The following is a 17,347-nucleotide window of genomic DNA, read 5'->3' on the forward strand; positions in this document are numbered from 1 at the left end:
AGTGACCAATTTCATTTACTCCTTATATATCAGGAAATCAGAGACAAAGGCTTTTTAACATGGGGGACACTTGGCTCTGAAACCCCTTATATGTTCCAGTCAGACAATGACTTCCATTATCGACCTCCAGAGAACAGCCCCAGACACATTTGATTAGCCTTAAATGAGAGATAAGCCAATGCTGGGAGAAAGGACATGCTTTCAATAGATAGGCAGACAGACAGATAGGTAGATATTGAACAATTTACAGTTTTCTGTCTTGACAACTTGGATATTGTAATATGAAAAATGCTACTGGAAGGAACCAGTCCCCTCCCAGCCCAGTGTTTTCAGTAATGAAAGATAAATGTTTCAAACTTCCTTACAACCCTTCATTGGCTTTCCATTAGGCTTTCAATTCAAGGCTAGACTTCACATGGCTTACAGGGTTCTTCAGAAGTTGGTCTATCTTTACCTCTCTATCCCATTGGTTGATTAATGATCCCTAGGTCATATCCATCCACACTAGGAACAAAGCTAGAGATCTGGAATGCTTTCTTTCTGGGGTTCTGTTGCAGACAAGACTATAACGGAGCCCGAGCCGTTTTATACACACGGTGCTTTGTTCTTGGAATGGGTGAAGGTAGGGAGGTGGTCTCATTTTTTCTTTTACATTATTATGAAGAATAACGTTCATTTGGAATATCATTATGTTATGGTCAGGTCATAATGACAATATTTAGAGAACAATTATCTTTAGAACCTTTAGAAAAAGCAAATTGCTCCAACCAGCCTGCATCACATTGTAGGCTGATGAGAAATATATTTGGGTCAACGTTGAATGGTCTTTGGTGGAGATAAATGATTCGTTGAATGGATTTGGTAGCTAGGGAGATTTTTATCTGTTTGGTATAGAATTTGACAGAAAGTAGAGTGTTTTATATACCTTATTTCTCTTTAGAAATAACTTTCTGGTCACAAATGAATTAAGCGTTGTTTTTAGTATCTTCACATAATTATAAAAAGGATTTAAATTCAATATGCCTGTTAGTGAATAGAATACGTCTCGAGCAGTGTCACCTCTACTCTGCTCTGCATCTTTCCCACCCCTACCTCTCTCCTCCAGTTACCTAGCTCCATTTTCACATATGCACACTCAGTATTTATTATGCATTCATCCACTATTCAAGTGAATGTTTAGAGCCTGTAAATAGCTGAGGGCCTTGAACATGTAAATGGAAGACTTTTTTTTAAAAAAAAGAATATAAATTTTTTGTCATGATGTATGACAGTAGCTATCTTGACATCATGTTTATTTCCCTCGGAGTGCTTGAATTGCTTTATATGTGTCTATAATTTTTTTCTTCCATAAACATGTTTGTATTTGTAATCAGTATAGAATTAATTCAGATATAAAGTTACCTTTATATAAAGTTGTGTATTTTGTACAATAAGTAAAAATATCTTGGGCTGGGAATGTAACCTAGTGGTAGAGTGCTTGCCTAGCGTGCATGAAGCCCTGGGTTCAATTCCTTGGTACCATGTACACAGAAAAAGCCAGATGGTGCTGTGGCTCAAGTTGGTAGAGCATTAGCGTTGAGAAAGCCCAAGGACAGTGCTCAGGCCCTGAGCTCAAATCCCAGGTCTGGCAAAAAAAAAATGAAAGTAAAAAAATCTGAGTTGTAAGCTTTAGTATCACTCTGAATTTTCTAAGCCAATACCCTACAGTAAGTATATTTCTTTCCATTTACTTAAAGCAGTTCAACTTCATGGTGACCTTTTGGCAGCATAGAATGTATGTTGATGTGCACATATGAACATGGACATCTCTATATTTCATTTATTGGTGGTCTTTTTAAAAAAGATGTTTCTATTGTTTTCTGTAAGTATGCTTTTCTATTTTTATTCTAGCACCTAGCAGAGAGATGGGAACTGATGGCTACAGTTGATGAGCTGACTAAGGAATTAATCTGTAGTTCCAGGCTCATGTTTTGGTAAATTCCACAGGGCTGTTGTCCCCTTAAGCACGTTCTTAACTTACCTAGGGAGGTTAAGACCTTTGGTGGCCCTCATGTCAGCATCACCTGGGAACTGGATTTCCATGGCAAACCTGCTGTGGGCCTGCAGGCCTCTGTTTAATCTGTGTTTTAAGGTGTCTAGGTGTCCTGACACATGCTCACGTGTGAGAAACGATGGAGGGAACTCTGCAGAACAACTGGGATGGCAAAGCAATGAACCTCGCCCAGTTGCTCTTTTTCCAAAGGCTATTTCTCATCTTTAGCAGAGAGTGGTGGGAACAAGGCTGGCCTGGCCTCCCTGGACTACTTCTTTAGTTTAGGATGGGCTTCTCTGCTCCACCTCTGACAACTGAGCTGATGGAAACCATTTCTTCCAACGCAGTCAAGAATTTTATCCTAGATTCCTTCCTTCCTTCCTTCCTTCCTTCCTTCCTTCCTTCCTTCCTTCCTTCCTTCCTTCCTTCCTTCCTTCCTTCCTTCCTTTTCTCTCCCTCTCTGTTGTCCTTTTGAATGCTAGGCTTCTTAAGGAGTTAGTATATGACATCCATTTCAGGAATGTGGTTGAGTCTTTTCCTGCATCCTGATAATGTGTTTTCAAGCACTTTCTAGTTCATATTTTCTGTCTTTCTTTTTTGTTTTAATCAGGCAGAGACATTACAATTAAAATACCGTTAAAGTGATTCTGGCAAGTCTTGCAATAAGCATGTTTTTTAATTAAAGGAAGAAGAGGGAGACACAAAACAGCATCAGCTAAAGGGGAAAATTTCATCTGATACTTATTTTAATTGAAATGAAAAGAAATGGAGACCCAGCCACAGCCATGTTTGGCTGCCCGCATACCCTGGGTTGGTCCCAGGTTTCTAGGTTTAGATGTCCTGTTTCTGATTAATTAGTAGCCAGCCAGAGAATCTGTTTGTTCCCTTTGCCCCCAATCCTTAAAGCCTGATTTATGCCTCGCGTTCCCCATGCGTATGTGAAGTCTTGGGCATCTGGTTCCTGAGCCGCTAGTGGAGAGGATTATGGAACGTGGACAGAGCTCTGGGGACTCTCGTTTGCCAGCCAGATTGATTTTCCACCTCTCCGGCAGGGGACAAGCCCACCTCGAAGGCCTCCCAGGCTCCGCTCCAGTGGCTCAGACCCAAGTCTAATCCAGATCTTTCCAACAAAGAAACTGAGTGCATCCCCGTCCCCGTGCAGGCGGAGGACTGTGGCTGTCTCCCCCGCACACCTCACGCCTCTGTTCCTCCTCACCTCCTCCTGGCTCCCACCCTGAACACAGCACACTGTAGTGGGGTGCAGCAGCAGACCCCCATTCTTCCACCATCACTGCCGGCATCCCCTTACTGAGCCATTGTGGTGTTTGTTCATCCTGAATGGAAGATTGCCTGCAATGATTCCCTGACTATTCATTTGACGATTTAACAATCAACAAATAAGTAGACACAGGCTGCTAAATATTTTCTTTTAAGAAAAGAAGTAGAATGGAGATTAATTAGTCCACGCAGATCAATACACTGGAGTGTTTACACCCACAACGTTGGGTAGCTCAGGCTTTCATTCAGTCTAGCTTGGTGTCACCAAGTTTCTACACATTTGGAGCTGTGCCTGGGTTTTGCTTCCCTCCATCTCACTGTCGTTCTAAGGAATTCTGGGGTTGTCTCATCACTGGCGTTTCCCTCCAGGCTCCACACGCTGGTCCTGTGCCTCCCCTCCTCCCCTCCATCCCTCCATTACCCTTCTCGTTTCTTTCACCTACTTTCAAGAATCATTTTACTGTTTCTTCTGTCTTTGATGGTGGATGTGGAAGAGCATTTCTCTTTCCTCCTGCATCTTTTCTTTCGTTCTTGCTCTGAGTCTTCCTTGGAGACTCCATGGGCTTCTACTATTCCACCCCCAATTTTTACAAAAGTATTTGGTGGCCAATAATTGCATTCTTCATGTTTCGGGCACTCTGGTAGCCAACTATGGTGACCACGGCTTTGAACAAAATAGGTTGAAATCTTGCTCTTGAGGAGGAGAGGGAGCCTGGCTTAGAAAAATGCCACTGCTGAGGGGGGCCTTGACTTTGAGTGTGGTGGAGGCAGACCAAGGATCACGAGGCAGCTTCCAGCAGAAGGAAATCCAGGATGCTGTTTAGAGCTGAGGTGAGGTGAGGTGAGGACTTACGTGGTGGTTAGAATAATTCAGAGCTGAGATGAGAACTCGGTGCTGTGGGAGCCAGGGTGAGTTGTCCTGGAAGAACTCATGAGCATGGAGGTCAAATGTGACGGTCACTGAGGAGAGGCCAGGACTGGAGTCACCTACGGGGTCACCACTCGTGACTTTGACAGGAATAGCTTGGCAAGGGTGGGGGGAGGAAGAAGTCACACAGAAAGCCAGCTTGCGAGGGTCTACAAGGTCCAAAAAAGAGCAAAAGAGAAGATTGGAATGGTAACATATTTCCATTCTAAATTGTTTTCTATAAGGGGAAATAGGACTGCATATTCATTTTCTTAAAAAAGCACAGCAAACCACAGCCAATTATTTTGTGGTCCTCACCAGGGATAGCTGATTGTAGGGTTATCCCAAAGTAGATTTTGATGCACTTGGAAAGCATTAGCTAGCTGCTGAAAGGCTCTTTTACTTCCCTTTGAAAGAAATAAAAAGATGTTTTCTATGGAAATAAGGGATTACATGTTAAAAAGTCATGTTTGTTTATCTAAGAGGGGAAGTAACAATAATGATGGTTGATTGGTTTTTATAAAATTCCCGAAAGTCACTTGCGGGGCTTCATCAGCTTTCAGGAAAGTCACAGGAAACACTGCAAGGGCTGCAGCCAAAGTCTGATTTCAGACTTGCAGTTTATTTTGGCTTTCAGAAATGGAGCCAAGCTGTAGCGAGTGGAGAAAGGACGGAAGTCTGGTCTCTGCCATCCCACATTCAAGTAACTGTTCTATAAAGTAGACTATGATGTATGTGTGTTAAGTGTGAAAATGGAAATCTCCAGGCTGTGGCATACAACTACACTAAATATGAATGTTATAGTCTTTCACCTAAAGCAAAATCTTTTATTTGGTGATTTCTTTTAATCATTTCAGGCAGCAAAAAGTAAATTCTTCATCATAGACTCTTCTTTTTTTTCCCTATCATTATTCATAAATTATTTATGGATCACTGGTTTCTGTTCTTTTTAATTTAAAATTTTATTGTAAAGGTGATATACAGAGGGGTTAGAGTTACATAAGTCAGGGAATGAGTACATTATTTCTTTGAACGGTATTACTTCCTACCTCATTTTCTCTCACTTTTCCTCTCCTTCCCCCACTCGCTTACCGTGAAGCTGTAAAGTTCATTTCCAACATAGTGTCTAGTGAGTATCTCTGTTGTATTAGTTCATCTTTTGTCCTACTGTTTCTGTGATTCCCTTTCCTTTCCCCAAATAAGATAAACATATACAAGACAAAAGGTACAGAAATCAAAAACAGTAACAACAGGGAATAACACAAAGGAGAGGGAAAAAAGTAAAAGAAGAATTACAAACAGTACAATAAAAGAAAAGCTAGTTTCCTTTCTTGGAGTTCATTTTGATAAGACTTAGAAAAAAATATATTAAGTGAGGTAAGCCAGACCCAAAGAAAAATAGACTGAATGTTTTTCCTCCTTTGCAAGAATTAGAATACATCTATAAATCTACAAGTTAATCCAATGGACAGTGGAAGACAAAGAATTAAACTTGTACATGATTAATTAAACTGCGCTCTAAGCATTCACATACCAAGAACAAAGAAGGATATTCGTAGGAGAGGCTCATAGAGGCTCAATAGCTATGCGTGAATGCACTCTTCTTAATGCACCAGTGAGGGTGGGTGATATTTGTATTAATTAATTCAGCCTGTGTGTGGCACTCAGAACAAATCATTTTCTTTGATTCTCTTCTCTTTTCATTAGCATCATTCTTAGTTCCTGTCAGTAAACCAGGTTTAAAAACGCCTACCAATTTGTTTTAATGTATTTCATATTAAGCCAATGGTGCAAGGCACAAAGTCTAGGTTTATCTATTTATTCACTTATCCTTGTAATCTGCTTTTAATTCTTTTTGGAATGAGGCAAGGTATATCTCCATTAACAAAATTAAAATAGACCCAATACCAACAAGCCATAGGCAAATTTACTTGGGATAACACATGTTTTTCCTTAAATGTAACCATGAAAACAACTCTAATTAAAAAATAAAAGGCTACTAGGGTGGGTTTGCGGCAATGGGGAGGGTTATAAAAATGGATAAAATGCCATCCTTTTTTTTTTTTTTGGTGGTGGTGGTGGTGGTGCTGGCATTTGAACTGAAGACCTCACTGTTGCTGAGATGGGACTCTACCACTTGAGCCATGTCCCTAGAAGTTTTCACTTTAGTTACTTTTCCAATTGGAGCCTACAGCTCCCAGAAGCTCCATTCTAGGAGCAGTGACAGTGGAGAGGAAACTTAAAATTCCTTTTCTAGTGGGCCCTTTGGAAGCTTTGTGAACAGAGTGCTAGCTTTGGCATTGGGCCAAGGGAGAGTCCCTTGTTCCCTATATGGTTTGTCTAATTCCCTTATAGGGTGAATTATACAATGTGCTATAATCCAGGAGTGAGGTAAGTGTAGCTACAGTGAGATGCTGGAAGTTGATGGCTGAGTGGAGCTGTGGCACTCATGTGTCCATATAACATGGTAGAAGGTCTGTGTTACTCTAACACGTATGTATCTGTCGGTGTGGTCTCTCTTTTCCGTATAAAACAAGCAGAATTCAACCATTCAGCTCTCGGAATCGGATCTATCTCAGTCACTTTTCAAAGTCCCTTCCTTCCTCTAATCACCAACCTCAGAGTTAAGTCTGTACTCTCTCCATGGAAGACATTGGGGAACAAATTCACACATACATGGACAAGTCATACTCAAACCACGTAGTTCAGGGAGACAGATTTAACAGTTCATTCGTGTTAAACTGTTTATATGAAATTCTTTGCTTTTCTTGAAATTGTTTAGCAAATTCTGTGAAGTGTAAAGTGCTCTAAATCCTGTAAAGGAAACGTATCATGAAGCTGAAATTATTTAAATTTTATTACCATATTATTCTTCTTAAATATTACATTTACTTCCACAATACAATAATTTTATGAACTTACACTCCTATGTTACCAGAACATGTCAGGCCTTGACTGACAGCCCTCTTGGCTCCCTCCACGGGGCAGAACTTGGGGAGAACAGAGGGTGTGTCTGCTATCAAAGGACCTCACCACTCGCCAGCCAGCAGCTGAAACGCTCTTCTCACTACTCTGGTATAGACTCTTCTACTAGTATTTTTGTGCATTCGTCTCCCAGCTTTTTAAGCTTAATTTTGTGTGACGTTTTAATTTGTTGGTAAATGGCAAAGTTACTGGCTTTCTAAGCGTTTATTTAACCAGTCCTAAATTACTCAGCAGTTTGGGGACTTCAGTGAGAAATGCTACCAGCAAACCTTCAGTGAATAGTGATATCTAATCCATGTTTGTTTAATGACGCAGGGCTTCAGTGCTTGGCTATCTGGTCTACCCTTTTGTGCCTCTCGGAAGAGTTCAAATGGAGTGAGCTTAACTTTCAGAAGTACATAAGTGAAGGCTACTTCATCAGACACTGGACCTGTCAAAGTGAGGGTGAGTCTCATTCCATACTGTCTGATGGTTTCCTCTGCCCCACAGGAGGCAAGCTGACTTTCCTGGGCCCAGGGCCCATTTTGCTCAGGGCCCACTCCATTCTCATTTCTGATGGTGGAGAGCTCCGTATTGGAACTGAGGACAAACCCTTTGAAGGCACGGCTCAAATCACACTCCATGGCAGTTCCCACTCTACGCCCTTCTACCCCTATGGTGTCAAGTTCCTGGCTTTGCGAAATGGAACCCTTGCCCTGCATGGTGAGTGTACTTTTCATCAGGAGACTGAAACCAGACGCTGCCTAACCTATGCTTGGGCAATGGAAACGGATAAAGCTCCTTTTGAAACTCTGATATTTGTTGCTGAGGCTACAGGTCAGTTGGAGTGTGGCACTGTTTTCTTAACACACAAGTGGAATGATTGGCTGGGCTATTTTCTCCCCTCCCTGCAGAACTGGACTTGTGTCCTCGGTCAGATAGCTCTGTGCCTTGCTGTGTTCAGGCCACATGCCCTGCCCCAGGGAGAATGTGTTTAGTCAAGGACTTACTCTGGTTGGTGGACTGTGAGTGGGGATGACGTAATGCCAGCCAATGAAAATGGTGATTCTTTCAGCCACTGACTCCTTTCCTAGGCTTGAGAATAGTCTGTCCCAGCTTGGGGCAATTCCTTCAGCTTAGAACCTGAACGAGGGTAATATGAGCCCGTGCCAATGACTGCTGCTCCTGCTGCTAGTATGTGTGTGTGTGTGTGTGTGTGTGTGTGTGTGTGTGTGTGTGTGTGTGTGTGTGTGAGAAATGAGGCCTTTGGCTTTGTAGGTCACTGAGATTCACACCTGGCATGCACTGTGACCCAGCCAAAACCAGACAATGGCTTCTCTTGTGTACATGCATGGTGTTTCTGCACATAACGTCCTTGATTATTTTCCTTTTTCCAAATCCCTCAGTACCCGGTGCCAGTGCTCTCCTACTTATCTGTAGATGTGAGGAAACCTTGTTGGGGCAGAGACTTCTGTTTCAGAATATGGCCAGGCTTGCTCCGCCTGCTTGTCAGAGGACACTCAGCTTTGCAGAGGCTTAGGCTGGCATTCCCAGGCAGCTTCTGTCCTGTTCCCTACGCCCCAAGATTCCAATCTCTCCCGTAGCACAGGACAGACTGGAGGGTGTGATTACAATCACCTCTCCTCTGGGCCCTAGCACAGCCAGAAGCAAGGGAGTGTCCACCTGGCAAACTCAGCCCTCTGCAGACTGGATTCTCATGTCCTGCAGCCATGACTGATGCTTGGAGTTTCCGCTCAAGCTTGGGTGCCATAGAATCACACGTATGACTCTGTCCTGCCAGATCACGATTGTCCTTGATGACGCGCCTGTGCTGGCTGATACCCTTCCTAGATTAAAGTCACTGTACAATCAGGGCTTGCCGCTCAGCAATCACCAAGAGGGCTGGAGTTGCAGAGAAATTCTCACATGCTCAAACATGCACACCTGCAACCCCCCCCCCACGAGCGATGATGTCTTTCCTTTTTTTTCTGTTTGTGAGTGGACCAGACGTGTTCCAACATTCAGGTGGAGTGCAGGTTGTTTTGTCCCCACTGCAGTAGGTGCACAAGGCAAGTCTCTGGATATCTCCAGTGTGGAGGGCTGGGGTTTGGAAATTTCACTCTGGCTTGTTGCCCTCGCCCTGTCTGCCAATCCAGCTCCACCACCCTGAACTGTGTGCCAATCACCTGTCACTTTTCGAGGGGTGGCTGTCAGGCTGGGCAACTGGAATTTTTGACAATGTAATTATGGCTCTTGCTTCTGCCGTGGGTGTGGGAGCAGGATGGGGAGTTTTTATTGATCATTCGGCAGGGAAATTTATCAATGTCTCACCTTTCATTTCCAGTTCCTCCCTGAGAAATTTGTCTGACAGTTTCTTAAGAGAGGAACAAAAAGCAGTCTTATGGCCTTGACTAGATGACTCTCTTTGTCCTTTTTAAGAAATCACACGAGTTAAGCATTGGGCATCATTGGAAATTTCTGAAAAGAATCTAGGATGTGGGGCATGGTTGAGGAGAAAGTGTGTTTGGCAGGAACATTATGAGTTTTGTAGAGGTAAATGTAGAAGAGTGGTCTAAATGAGAAAATGTGTTTTCATGTGAAAAGTACCAGCGCTGTATTTCAGTTCTGTTTTTACAGGCATTGTTCTGGGTATCCTTAGCGTAGTTGCTGAAAAGCAGAAGGCTGTCTGTCTTTAACTACGGCATCGTGCCGTGGGTTAGGCCACGACTGGGGTACATTACTAGTCAGGCTATTTCACATAGTGTCTTACAAAATGGTCCCTGGATTGGCTGGTGGTGGTGTGTGTGGAGGGGATGTTCTACAAACAGAAACGTTTGCAGCCAAGCAATAACAGTTTATATGGTTCCAGAAATCAACTCATTGTTGTTACCTTTAATATAACGTTACTTTCTAAAAAACTCAACCAGGTCATCATTGGCCTGTACTATATGAATTTCCTTTTTCTTTTCGCAGGGTCTCATTCCTGTCGGCTAGCCTATATGGGTTCTCTTTGGACACGCACGGCACTTCTGTGGCTTTAGATAGACAGCTTGAGAATTGTCACATTGTCTGGTTTAGGGGACAGGAGCCCAGTGGGAGCCGTGGTTGGGATGTGCTGGCCTCTGAGGTGGAGGGCTCCAGGGACCACTCTCCTCTGTCAGGGGCTCTGCGTGCCTTGGCCTTGCCCTCATTTCCTACTTGTTGATTGTTCCTGTGGTCATGCTCCTGACTTTACACGAACATGTGTTCTCTACCACCAAAGGCACTGAGGCCCTGAGGCCTGCAAGACACGCCGACCCCACAGAGGGCCTCAGGAAGTCCTGCTTAGTGATCTTAGAGCTGCTCGTGGCTCCCAGGGTGGGTAAGCATTGCCAGGCCCCTCTCAAGTCCCCCCCCCCTTTTTTTGCTAGTCCTGGGCTTGAACTCAGGGCTTGAGCACTGTCCTTGGGTTTTCTCAAGCCTTGGGTTTTCTCTACCACTTGAGCCACAGCACCACTTCTGGCTTTTTTCTATGTGCGTGGTACCGAGGAATCGAACCTGGGTCTTCATGCATGCCAGGCAAGCACTCTACCACTAGGCCACACTTCCGGCCCCTACCTTTTCTTTCTTTTACTAGTTCTTGGCCATCTGTCTTTCAGAATATAACCAACATCGGTAATGAAAGGCCACACTGGGAATTTTTCTATGCTCTGATGATGCTTCAGGAAAATTCCCTAAATGCCAATGGTAAGCACCATCTGCTGGCATTTGAGTCTGGACAGTGACATAAGATCCATCTGTAAGAAAGGATTCTCTAAATTACTGGAACCTGCACTTTAAGGACAGATCCTCCAACAGAGTCAAGTCAACATGCTGTTTTTAAGGTCTTTTAGTTTTAAGTGTTTACATGTAAATGTATACTGCTAATTAGAAATGAATTCTAGCTATTCAATAGTTCGAGTACAGCAGGAACTCCACTTAGAAACACATTGTGAGGTACTTCAAGTTCCTATATTTAATGGAAAGTATTGGCATTACTCAAGTCTTTTTGGTTGCGAGTGACAGAAACCCCTATTCAAGCAACAACAAAAAAGGGGCATTTATAGGCTCATGTAATTGAAAACAATGTCAGGCACAACTGAGTCCAGGTGCTCTAACGAAGTCATTAGACTTCTGGTGTAACTCTTGGCTCTGCTATCCCTGGGTTGGTTTTGCCTTCTAGTCAAACTGTGTCTTCCTCGGGGAGGCAGAATTGGGGTTCTTGACTCAGGTGCCCGATGTCTGAGAAAATCTCCACATTCTCACCAGCACCATTTTCCATCCCTCCTGTAAGCCAAGCCATTACCTTTGGGTTATTTATCTTGGCTATTGTATTTGTCACAAAGATTTTCTTGTTTTTTTTTTTTTTAAACTTCTATGTTTACGACAAATCCTGACTGCCTAAAATAGAACCTAGGCTCATAGTTCACTTCTGAGAAATATTTGTTTTGGCATCAGTCAGGTGGAAAGAGCCTCCAATTTGATTTTGTCCCCATTTGCATCTTATCCTTTTTGATCTCCTGTGAGTGGCAGGAGTGATAGGATAGGTCACACACAGTGGCCACACGTCCCTGCCTAGAGCTTGCTGCTTGACTTGAGGGTGGGTGAGGAGCCCTTTGGCTGGGCAGCTGGAGATAAGAATCTCACAGAAGTTTTCCTTCCTCAGCTGGTTTCGGAGCTGGGATACTTAGATCTCAGCCTCCTTGAGTAGGCTGGATCACACGCGTGAGCCAGCAGCGCCTGGCCCGTCTTTTCTTGTACATTTCTGTAGCTTTCTCTTTCCTTTAGGGCGGGGCAAAATGCGTCTTATGCAGATGAGTTCAGCCTTGCTCCAGCATGCGTGCAGCGCTCACTCATCCTCTTCTGGATGACGGAGCAGGAGAGTGGACTGCTGGGGTCTGAGCCGTCCGTCCAACCTCTGTGCTAGTTTCTACCTCTGGCAATAATACGAAAGTATTTTTGTGGTGCTGTTACCCAGGGTAAGCAGAAGAAGACATGGAGTTCTAGCTACAGTGGCAGGTTACAAAAAAGCAAAACCAAAAACAAAATACCAAACCAAAAGCACAACTACGCTGTAAATGCGCCTTATCGCCATTGTCTTGTCTGTCTGCAGCTTTGATTGGGTGAGATCACCTCTCTTTTAGATAAGAAAGGGTGGGAGGTTGTGGTTTGTTTTCCAGTGATCTGTCAGCTGGAAACCTGGGCTGGCATTTATGAGACCTTCCTCTCTACATTTGATACTTCATCCTTCACAAGAGCTTGTGAACTTTAATTTGGGGCTAATTTAGCAGCCACCCTTCTCCCCTACTTCTCACTGGAGTCCAGGCTAACTTCTACTCCTGCCTGGACTGTGGTGTGAGCTTTCTAAGTTAGCTCTTGTTTCCCGGGTCCATCCCTTTTTGACTCATCATTTTCCCGGAGGCCAAAGCCATTCTGTTCAGACAGAAATCTGTTTTGTCATGCTGTTGCTCCAACATTCTTCCTGGCTCCCTGTTCATCCTATGACAAAATCCAAATTTCAATCTAAGTTCTGCTACACTGTCTATTAGTGTAGGTGGTTCCTGCCTACACCTTCTGCCTTTTCCCCCGATCTCCCTTGCCTTTCGCCTCTAGCAGTTACCTGCGTATAGCTTATTAACTACCTAATATTTTATATCTTTTATATTTTTGAATATCAAAAGAAATTAAACTTTGTTAAATAAATGGAAAGCTACACAGGCGGAATCCTGTGATTTTTTTTTTTTCCTCTTCAAAGACAGTTCTTCCACATGCACCATCAAAGCAAACCTATTAATAGCCTGAGTACCAAAAGAACTGGGTATTCTGTTCACTATTTGTTAGAATTAGATTTTACATAGATCCTGGCACTTGATAATGTTCAAAGAGCGTTCCCATTCGCTCCCATTCTTTCTACCCTTTTCACACAGCTCTGTGGGGGCAGGTTGGGCCTGATGGTCGTTTATGTCATTTAGATGATGAGATGGCAGCGGGAAGGGTGGACAACTGGAGCTTATTCCATTCTCCTCATGGCCTTGAGACACACACAAGGATGCTTCGGGCCTGTGTACGGATAGCTGGTATTTTGCAGGAATGCACCAAAGACGACTCTTTCAGATCTCTGGAACCATCTTCTCAATTTCAAGTTTTCTTCCTGGCTACTTTGGGATCTGACATCCAGCTTTAGCCCTTATGTTTCTGTTTGTAACTTTCTTGATGACAGGCACAAATGACCTTTTTACTTCTGCTTGTTAATTATCTTTCAGTGTTTTATTGAACTTTATAGTCTCTGTGATAGCACAGCTACAAGTATTATTCCTTTATGATAGTTTTGTGTTTAAGTCTGTGTTCAGAAACCCTTTTCTATGTGGGTCTACACAATCTTTTTCTTTCTTTCTTTGACTTAAATAAAACATGGACATTTCACAGAGTTGGTAAGTTATGATTCCTTCTTTGCTTTCGTTAATGGAATTTTATGGAAGCACAGCACTGCCTCTTTGTTTAGGTACTGCACACAGCCACGTTGTGCATGAGCAGTAGAAAGGTGTAGTTGCAACTGTGGTAACCTGGCCTGCAGACCTAGTATCCTCACCCTCTGTCTCCTTAGAGGAAAAGGTTGCTGGCTGCATGTTTAGTCCATCATGAATTTCCTTTGATGTAGTTTAGAAATCAGTTCTCTGTCTTTCCCCAGTGGTCAGTCAATTTCTCAACATTCTTCAACAAGGCAATTTTAGTAGATTAACATATGACTCTCAACTATGTTCACGCCGGAGTCCTTAAGGCCCATGGCTATTCATTTATCGGTCAAAAGCAACTCTGTATAGTTGAGTGTAGGCTGTACCTCTAGCTCCAGCAGTTGGGAGCAGGGAACTAAATGAGTAATGTAATTCCTGGCCTGGGGAAATCAGTATGCATTAACTGTACCCGATCAGTGTTGATCTAGATGCATTTCTATCTAACATTATTTAACTGCCACACAGGCGATGGGGGTGTGACTTCCTTTCCTGACAGGAATCAAGCACGTTTCTTTTGTGGATCATTGTTCTTCATAGACCTCCCTGTACCCCAGGCTGGATAGCTTCTTCTTTTCTATCCCACAAATACAGTTTAAAAAGCTTTACAACTATGCTTAAATGACAAAAGTCTATGCTTTTAACTTGTAGTTTAATAAAATGTTTAACCACATTGGGCTTTTAATGTTGACCTGTTAGCCAGCAAACTATTATTTACTCCCACTAATGTCTTCTACTCATGATTGTCTTTACTACAAATTATTGTTCAAGCATTTCAATGTCATGTATCTATAATTACAGAGTTCCAGAGTACTGTTCTTACCACATGTGCAGAGAGAGAAAGAAAATGTTTGTGGCCGACACACTCTCAATTCACTAACTGTCCTCTGTCTTGTTTTATTTTGTAGGACATAAATCTGTATTCCAAGTAAATAACAGAATGGAAGAAGGGTGGGAGAATGAGAAAGATAGATAGAGAGGCAAAGGTTGAGAGAAGGACTACTTCCTTAAAATAATGAAGAAATAGAACCCTATTGCTCTTTATATCAGAGTAGAAATATAAAGGTATGCTGTTCTCAAAAGCATACAGGTTATTTGCCTCTGTGTCTACGCAGTTTATCTATGACCTGTAGAAAAACAATGTATGATCTACTTTTTCCTTATAGGAAAATGATCAAATAATTTTTCTATATTCTGGTGGCTCTGTGAATGTTTGAAAGGCCAGAAGTTTATGTTGAAATATAAACAACACTTTAAAGATTGTCTGATTTTACTCATTCATTCTGACATGACCCTTATCTAGGAGAATGGTTAATTGAGAAATAACTTTCGTTGTCTCTCCTTTGGTTTTGCCACACGTGGCTTGCATGTTGGTACATATAACATAGATGTCTGTGGTGAATTGACCCAATATTGGGCACAACTGGTCACAAGTTTCAGTGGACATTCTCCCTGTGCTTGATAGAAATTTTTCTGTGCAGACAACCCAGACCAAGTGAGAGAAACTCACACATGACATATCCATGCAAGTAAACTTTATTTCATTTTATAGTTCTCAAAGGTTAAGATACACAAACAAGGAATAAAATTAAAATTATTTTCTTTGGGGATGATTTATGTCTTAATTTTCACCTACCCTATAATTAGAAATTTTGAACTCTGTAGTTTTTTTTTTTACAGATAAAATTATTGCCTGAGTAAACTTTGGAAATTATATCATTAACCCTGAGACCTTTCTAAGTGTAGAACAACATGATTGGAACAAGTGCCTGCACACACACAGTCAAATAAATAAAGAGGAAAGTTTAAAATAATTTGAAAATGATTTATTGTTGGCCACCTCTGTAGTTAGAGATTCAAGTATTACTAATTCACTTTGTGTAAGAAGGGAGGACAGTAACTCGCTGTGGGCTAGAGGTAAATTATGATCTATTGCAGAGGAGAGAGGAAATGTACTGAGGGAAGATGGAGGAGCTGGGAGGGAGCTCTGGTTTCTGAAGTATTGCTTTACGTAGGCCTCTAAAAATCTTTGCTTTGACTCTTGCTAGAAAAATCCTGTGTAAACTGTGAGACAGATGACCTTCTTAAATCTTTGGTAGCAATTTTTTTTGTGGGTCATGGGGCTTGAACTCAGCCTGGGTGGTCCCTGAGCCCTTTAGCCCAAAGCTATCACCCTACCCCTGGGGCTGGGTGTTGTCTCGCTAAGCTCTTCAGCTCAAGGCTACTGCCCTACCCTTGAGCTAGGCCCCACTTCCCTTTTTCTTTTTTCTTTTTTTTTTTCAGTCCTGGGCTTGAGCTCAGGGCCTGAGCACTGTCCTTGGACTTTCTCAAAGCCAGAGCTCTACCACCTGAGCCTCAACACCACCTCTGGCTTTTTTCTATGTATGTGGTACCGAGGAATTGAACCTGGGTCTTTGTGCATGTGAGACAAGTACTCTACCACTAGGCCAAACTCCTGGCCCCCCACTTTCCATTTTCTAGAGATTAATTGGAGATAAGAGTCTCAGGTCCTTCTGTGCCTCGGCTGGCTTTCTTGTTACATACTAACATATTTAGATGTTAAAAAGTCAGATGGGTATGTCCGAATGCAATACAAATGAAAAGGTTTCCTTCTTCCAATGGTTCTTAAACATTCTATTCTGGAGTTGGGCTCTGGTGGCTCACACTTGCAACTCAAGCTTCTCAGGACGCTGAGATCTGAGAAATGTGTCCAGCCCTGGGCAGAGAAGTTCATGCGACTTTGGTCTCCAGTTAACCAGTAAAAAAACCCCGAAGTGGAGGAATGGTTCCAGGGGTAGAGTGCTAGCTTTGAGTTAAAAAAATCTAAGCCTTGAGTTCCAGCCCCACACTCCGTGTTAGATTTGAAGGGGTCATTTAGTCCATCAAGATTCAGAACAGCCACTGCCAGATGATTTGTTTCTGCTTGCATTATGTGAATTCTTCACATAGGGATTTGTTACAGCCTACTTCAGAATCTAATCACTATGCTTCTGCTTTGTGTGTGTGTGTGTGTGTGTGTGTGTGTTTAAATTTAGAATTGGCAGGATCTTATTTTCAGAACACAGTGTAGTAAAGGGACAGAAGAAAACTAATAGTTATCAAGGGCCAGTGTTCCAGAAGGTTTAAGCTAGATACTTGACAGTATTGTCTTATTGAATCCTAAAACCTGATACTGGAAGAACACATTTCTGTTTATAAGGGAGAAAACTGAGGCAGACCCCGTAGATGCTCCCCAGAGCAACCCTGTCAGAATATGGCTATGAGCTGTGATCTGAATGGATTTAGTCCGATGAGAATTTCTGCCTTTCATATGTTACAAGTTCATCTTGGACTACTTATTTTTATTTTTTTGACAGTCCTGGGGCTTGAACTTAGGCAATATTCTTGAGCTTTCTCAAGGCTAGCGCTCTACCACTTCTGAATGTTTTCTGTGTATGTGGTAGCGAGGAATTGCACCTCGTGCTTTGTGCATACTTGCAAGCACTCTACCACTAGGCCAGGCTCTCAACCCCTACCTTGGACTACTTTTATTGCTACCTTTTATAGATAAGAAAAATAATATCCGACCTTCCCCTTTCCTTAATAAAACTCCCCAATTAGCATATTGATCCTGGTGCTTGCTTTTGATATGCTTTCATC

General features: G+C 42.6%; 1 protein-coding gene across 1 annotated transcript in view; it reads left to right on the forward strand.

Annotated features, from left to right (window-relative positions):
* Pkhd1 (PKHD1 ciliary IPT domain containing fibrocystin/polyductin) overlaps positions 1 to 17,347 on the forward strand; it is a 262,115-nt gene that overhangs the window by 89,312 nt on the left and 155,456 nt on the right. Inside the window, exon 39 of the mRNA XM_090356513.1 lies at positions 7,692 to 7,904. Within this exon, the coding sequence (XP_090212639.1) occupies positions 7,692 to 7,904 (213 nt within the window). The remainder of the gene's footprint in view (positions 1 to 7,691; positions 7,905 to 17,347) is intronic.

The sequence above is a fragment of the Megascapheus bottae genome, chromosome 22, assembly GCF_031878675.1.
Source record: "Megascapheus bottae isolate mThoBot1 chromosome 22, mThoBot2.hap1, whole genome shotgun sequence".
Classification (NCBI taxonomy): domain Eukaryota; kingdom Metazoa; phylum Chordata; class Mammalia; order Rodentia; family Geomyidae; genus Megascapheus; species Megascapheus bottae.